We start from the raw sequence: 6,972 nt of genomic DNA, 5'->3' as shown, positions 1-6,972 counted from the left end.
ATTAGTGTTTAATATGTTCAAATGCACAATCAAAAGGCAGCAATTGCAAAATGTCTGACTGAAAGGAACCGCAAGCCTAGACAAATTTATCTCTAAACCCAGATGCATTTTGCTTCTCAGAATGAACTTCCAATCTTTTCCTTACTCTGTCTACTCCTTACCTTTGAGTCGCTTGTCCTCGGTTTTTAATCATTCGTTTTGCTTTTGAATCCACCAAAATATGTGCCAGGAGGGAGAAGAAAAATGCAACAAAAATCCACCTTGCTTTTATACTAACTACCTTTGATTACAATGAGAGAGATATAAAGAGGGGCTTTAATTTAGTACCAGGCTAAATAGTGGTGACTCTGCTTGTGCTTTGGAAAAAAATCTCGGCTTGTGTCTGTGTCAGCCGACAGTGACAGTCCAGAGATCTTCACCTGGCGTCTGAGGGACTTACAAACGGGATCTGAAGGAGATGGGTCTGCGGGGACGCTGCCGGCACTCCCTGCTGGATCTCACCCTTCTGCTCCTTTAAACCTCTCTGTAAAAGCGTTTTGCAGCGCTGCCGCACTCACCTGCCCGGACCCGCTTGCACCCGCGCTGCCTTCCCCTTGGGCATCGCCCCGCTCGCTCCGGTGAGTCCCACTCGCAGCCTCGGGGTCCCGCCGGCTGCCCGCAGCCCTGGCTCTCACCCCGACCCCCCGACTTGTCCCTGTGGCTCTAACTCTTCCTCCTGCCCCCTCTTCACAGCAGCTTTGCATCTCCCCCGGGTGAGGGGAGCAGCCTCCAGCCCCAGGCTGGGAACGGCTCTGGCGTTGTCACTAAGTACAGGCTCTGGTCCTGGTGATGCCCAGGAAGAAGTGACACGTGTTTGTCTTTCATGTTGCGAAAAATAGTGTTTATTGCAGGTTGGCTATGTATAATGCTTGTGTTGTTAAAAGCATAATTCTCCATCTCTTTGTGATCAAAAGTGTCATGATTATGACTTCATTCAAGCTGTTTTCCCTCTTGGCATCTCTCATCTCGTTCTCTTTGTATTAGTAGGTTGCCATAACCTGAAAAAATTTAAAACAAATGAAAAATCAGATTATGAGAGCCAGGAATTTGTGAACAGTATATGTAGCATCCAAAATGCAGGATTTAAATAAGGGAAATAAAATTTTTGCTTCTCAGTCACTTTTTAGATTAAAGCTTATATTAAATTAAAAAAGAATTCATGCCCAGACTTGAGCAGTGTGTGCTGCCTGCTAGGATACAATTGCAACTACCAGTGTTATTGATGAGTAACCATTCCTGAAGTCATACCAGTAAAATCTTTATGACTATAAATATAGCCCTAGTATAAAGTGAGAATGCACTCCTAAACATCGAGACTTATTTAAAAGTAAAAATAATGTGGATAACTGAGAATAGGATACTTTATTTTTGCCACAGAGACTGCTTTTGCACTGGGAGGGCTTTTCTACAGGGGTCACTTGGATGTAAAGTAGCATTGGAATCAGAAGTGATACAGCTCCAAGTGTCTGTATTCTCTTGCAGCAACACCAAGAACCTTACCTGCTGGATCCAGCTATTGAAAGCAGAGACTCGAGTGAAGACAGACGGTTTGCGGTAATAGTTGCAGCCAAGACTAGAGCCAAAGCTGACGATACCATGCACTTCCCAGGTGCCGTCAGCATTTTGACAGTTCAGTGGGCCACCAGAGTCCCCCTGGGAGGAAGGGGGAACACCGTTAATGCCAGTTATAGTGTGAGTAGCTCTTCTTTATTGTGTATTTTACAGTTTTCCTTCCCATCAGGCCTGTTTGTGTCTGAAACCAAGCCCTACAAGCAGTGATCTCTGGACTTACACTACAGCTGGCGGTGACTCCATCTCCGCCGGCACAGACCATGGTGGTTTTCACTGCGCTTCCCCACCAGCTGAGCTGGGAACAAGTTGCATGGCTCACTATCCGCAGAAGAGCTTGCTGCAGGTCATCAGGGGTAGGTCCGTTTGCTGGGAGGGAACAGAAACAGAGGAGTCATGGTACCAGCAGGCACTGAAGAAAGAACAGAACCACGTTGTTAAGTTTCTCCCAGGATCCGGGTACTATCCCTCCAGGTAAGTAACTCCACAGGGGCTGTATTAAAGGAGAGGCTGTATAATCCACTCCTTAGCTCCATCCTGTTATCTATATATATATATTTTAAAAGGCTTTAACTTGCTAATAATTTGCATTCCATTAAAAAATGTCTCATTGTTAGAGAAATAAAGGGCTGCTCTTCGTTCAGGAGTTTGGAATTTACTTATCACTGCAGGAATCGTCTCTTGAGGCGAGCTGACATTTCTGCTGAAGCCTCTGAGATTTCCTTCACTTTCCATCTGTTCCCTTATATGTCTTTTCAGTTATTCACTGGGATATGTTCAGATTAGTAAATTCTCCAGTGTGCACCCCGTTAACATTTGTGTTACAATAGCTTCTAAAAGCTTAGTACAGGGCCCTCTAGTGTGTTATTAGCCCCATTACAAGAAAAATAAATGAAGGGCGAGGAGAAATCATGGTGTGAGTGAAGTGGGGCCTGATAAACCACCCCACTACTGTGAGGTTGAGCCTTTTCCCAATCGGTCCCAAAGGTGAAAGCAGTACTGGAAGATTTTGTTCCACAAACGTCCGGGCACTCACTCTGCAGGCGTCCCCAGCCCGTGACGTAGCAGGCGGTGTTGGCGGACAGGATGCTCTGTGCCGGAGGCAGGCAGGCCAGCTGGATGCGGTCGCTCAAGGTGACGTGTTGAGAGAGTTTGATCATGGCAATGTCGTACCTGTGGCCATGTGCACACATTTGGGAGCGGGGAAGAGAAAGGGAAGGGGCGAAGAGATTAGCAAAAGGATGAATGTACAGCAGCACGAATGCTTAGCAGTTATGCAGCACTTGGCCTATTCAAAAGAGATGCAAGGGAGCAAGAAGGCTGGTACATAAGCAGTAAAGATTCCTCCAGCCACAAAGCAATGTGGAAATCCATGGACTGGAAGACTGATCCCTGCAGAACTGTCCACTTTCCTGCTGGCAGCTTTTTGGAAATTGTCTTTTATAGGTTATTTGGTTCTTTTATTTGGTTCTTTTCACCAAAACCAAACCTGTGAGGGCTAACTCCAAGGTTCTGGAAACAGAGGGGATTTCTTTGATAATGCCCTTAGTTCGCAGAAGGACCTGGGAGTCCTTCAGCAACAAAGGTATTGATACCATTGATCAATAATACTCTGTATTTATGCTATTTGTAGGAGAGCTTCAAAGAGTGTTGTATAGGTTAATTAATTCCCTCCCACTGTATGCAAGAATAATTGCATAGAACAGCTTCCCACCTGAGCATGAACATGCAAAATGGCATCTGAAAGCACAATCAATAAGCAATTCATATTGAAAACTCTTATCTTCTTTTGAGAGGGAAAGGTACAAACTGGAGACTCAGCTCTCGTCTATGAGAGAACATTTAGAAGTACCACTCTAAGCTGTAACAGGTGGCTCTAAACATTTATGCACTTAGCTCCCACAATTCAGGGTGGGTGGGATTCAGGCAGTTTGATTTTTGCCCTGCATCTAATAACTGAAAAAATACTTGCCACCAACTTACCCTTTTGAAACATCATTTGAATTCCAGTTCTTATTGACAATGATTCTTTGTGGACTAACCGCAACGGATCCTGCTTCCTCAGCTGCCAGGTTGTATTTTCCAAGATATACTCGATATGTCCTAGAAGAACTGTGCAAGAAAAGGACCAACAGTCAGTTACGCAGCTGCTGCCTTGCTGCTTGGGCATCTGCATCTTTGCCACCTGAGATTTTCAGTAAGAATATATTTAAGATTGTAATATTGCATCACATGCATTATTTCTCTGGAGCTGAGCCAATATCTAATGGATTTGCTAAGGACAAAGTGTTGTGTGCAAGGCTGAATAGTCATTTCAGCTCCAGGCTGTTCTGTCAGCTCCTGCTTAAGGCTTCATTAGCAAACTCAAGATGCCTCCAGTCTTTGCAGGATTCGGCTCTTATTCTTCAGTTTAGACTGCTTTTTTGACAGCAATAAACAGCTTCACTGATAAACAGCTGTGTGATATATATAATATGTAGGATATATAATAATATGCAGCCAATCCTTATTTCTTATGATGACATTTTCTACAACTTGGTGTTACAATAACCAAGAACTGTATCCACATATTCAAGGACATATGCTACCAAACCAAAATGGGGTTGTTTTTGTGGAAACGGTTTTGATGATGAAAGGTCATAGCTGTACCTGATCATTTCTTTGTTATATTGCCTCATAACATGGAGAGCTTACTGAAAATGTGATTACTTCTTCAGGGAGTGGATCAATTAGATAATCTGTGGATCTCACTGCCACATATATTGTGGAAACAGGCAATGCAGCTGAATTTGAGTAGCAACTTGAAAATATAATGATGTTTGTAGTTATTTACAGAAAATGAGGAATGGATAATTCAGGTAATTGTATGAGGGGTTTTTTCCCCCTCTACTTTTATTTTAAGAAAATGAAAAGGTGTCATTCTTCTTCTGACCTGTTAGTTATAATCAAAAGATACGATGTGAAACTCGGAGCTCTTAAATGGGAAAGGGAGAGCTGGCATTCATGTGGTTTTGCTCCATCTACCGCTGGTCCTGCGCTGCCTGCCGGGTGCAGCCTTTGGCTCTGTGGCTTACCTGATGCAGTGCGCTTACCTGATGCAGTGCGCTTACCTGATGCAGTGCACTTACCTGATGCAGTGCGCAGCTGTCAGCACCCAGTTGGTCGCAATGAGGGTTCCTCCGCAGGTGTGCTGCCACCGGCCATTGGAATAGATTTGAAGGGAGGCCTGGGATCAACATGTCAAGTAAGGCTCAGATTATTGCTTACTGATTTTTTTTCATTGCTGCACTTCCTGCACCCAGAACACAACTTGCTGCTGGCTTTTTAGGCATTTAAGCAACAGGTTTCCAACTCCTAGCCCAAACAGAGCATTTAATTTGCTTCAGAAATGTATTTTTAAACACCATGTACAACTATGCTCCAGTAGGAATTGTATGCTCCGCTGAATTTCAGTCTTGTTTAAACACAGGATGGTGCCCAAGACTACTGAAAGCACAGGAGAGCCTGCAAAAGCAGCAAGAGGTGGCACATTCAGAGCTTTCTTAAAAAGACTGGACACTTTGGCATTGATCACAATGTGCTATTCACATCCTAAGATATGACAGGCAAGATGCATCAAATGAATATAAGACCTGGTCTTGTCCAGCCCTGTTGTGTGAGGGTAGCACAACCCAAATTGTTCCAGCAAAAGCACAACGTGACCAACCTGCCAGGGCCAGCTGAAAGGTCTCGCGTCTTCTCCTCCAACAACCCTGGACACAAGGGGTGGGTAGGCAGGAACCCCGCAGCCAAAGGCTGGAAGACAGGAAAATAGGATGTGGGATTTAAAAGTAGGAGGTTTAGAAAAATGGCTGTAAGAGAGGGTTGTTTTTAATATAAACTGTTTGTACAGAACATTGCAAGGTCCAAGTATAGGCTGTGATTTAATGTAATACAAGTGAAGATACAGCCATCAGGCAGAACCGACCAATGTTACGTGAAGCCTGTTTGAACTGTTTCATTTTACTGACAGATAATGAAATCAAGTTGACTTAACCAAATTCTCATGTGTCAACTGAGATGCAGCTCGTAGCCAGGGCGACAATTTGATGTGGATTAACTGTATTTCAGTGTATTCAGGCCAAGTAAAATAACTTAGAATTTGCTAAAGGCTGCAAGCAGGAGTGCTAATCGAGCCCCTCTACTAAGAACGAAATAGCACAGCACATAGTTACTGTTCTGAGAGAACTTTTTAATTAACTGCCCATGCTGTATCTCTCTCTGCTTTGTTGCAGAATGTCTAATTGCTCTAAAAAAAAGAAAGTTGCTGTTAGGTTTTAATTCATTTTTCCTTTAAAGCGAATGCTGAAATCGGGTACGTACCTGCAGCGGCCAGACTCAGCACAGCAAAGAGGACTCCAAGCATGGTGCCGGTTGCCTGTGTGCTGCAGGCTCTGTTTCGCAACCCATTTTATACGGTACCGTTTATCTCTGAGATACATGAGTTAAAATGCAGTGCTATTCTGATACCATTCTGGAGAAGTTACATAATTGTGGGATAATTTTTTATATGCACAAGTGCTTAAAAAAACCCCAGTTTAGATCGACCTTGGACCCAGACTATGTTCATAACCTGGTTAAAAAAAGTTCAAAATGAGGTGCATATTATCTGTAGCAGCTGTTTGCTTTCCCATTGTCTTGAAATTCACCACAAAGGTGTTTTCAGAAGGAAGATGTTAGGTGAATTATTCTAATACTTGATGGTCTGTCAGCAGTGACAGCATCTGATATATTCAGACAGTGACAGATTCAGACGCGTCAGCGGGGCTGAATTAGATGATCTCTTGAGGCCCTCTTCCAAACTTAATTATTGTCTGATTCTACGATTGCTTGAAATTCTATCTCATTCTGGTTGGTTTTGTGACTGATGGCAGCTGCCACTTTGTACTGACTGAAAACCTGGACCTTCTTTTCTAGCTCAAGTTGCATGTGTTTTAGTGAGCCATACTTCTTCAATAAACTGTAATCACTTTGAAGTGGAAGATGTTTCAAGCGATACGGAGAACCAGCTGTCCACGATGAAAGAGAAACACTGGTGAGCCAGACTTCATTTCTTTCCTATTTACCTTTAATTGTTAGATCAGTAGCACATCCCTGGAAGAGAATAGAGTTCCTGTAGCATTGCAAATGAGTATTTTTACACCCCAAATCAGCATGCTGACCCATGGTATCATGCAGTGTGGGCCTCTTAATGAAAAAGGGTAAACTATTTTCACCAACAGGTCAAATCAGGCATTTCGACCACAACAGAGCTGCTGCCTCAAAGGAAGTGTCCTAATTCATTACTGGATGTTCGAGATCCATGACTTGATATCAACATTTTGT

The 6,972-nt window shown here is 43.5% G+C and overlaps 1 protein-coding gene across 1 annotated transcript; it reads right to left on the bottom strand.

Annotated features, from left to right (window-relative positions):
• Window positions 1-915: 915 nt before the first annotated feature.
• LOC309448388 (chymotrypsin-like elastase family member 2A) lies at window positions 916-6,013 on the bottom strand (the record flags this gene model as incomplete). Its single annotated transcript, XM_082069862.1, has 8 exons — window positions 916-1,037; window positions 1,540-1,692; window positions 1,832-1,977; window positions 2,645-2,781; window positions 3,592-3,720; window positions 4,737-4,834; window positions 5,315-5,403; window positions 5,971-6,013. The coding sequence occupies 8 exons, from the start codon at window positions 6,011-6,013 to the stop codon at window positions 1,020-1,022; spliced, it is 813 nt and encodes a 270-aa protein (XP_081925988.1). The 3' UTR covers window positions 916-1,019.
• Between the last annotated feature and the right edge of the window lie 959 nt (window positions 6,014-6,972).

This window comes from Streptopelia decaocto (genome assembly GCF_964273445.1).
Source record: "Streptopelia decaocto genome assembly, chromosome: 20".
In the NCBI taxonomy this organism is placed as follows: Eukaryota; Metazoa; Chordata; class Aves; order Columbiformes; family Columbidae; genus Streptopelia; species Streptopelia decaocto.
Note: the sequence above shows the minus strand (reverse complement) of the source record. Positions and strands in the feature narration are given on the sequence as shown.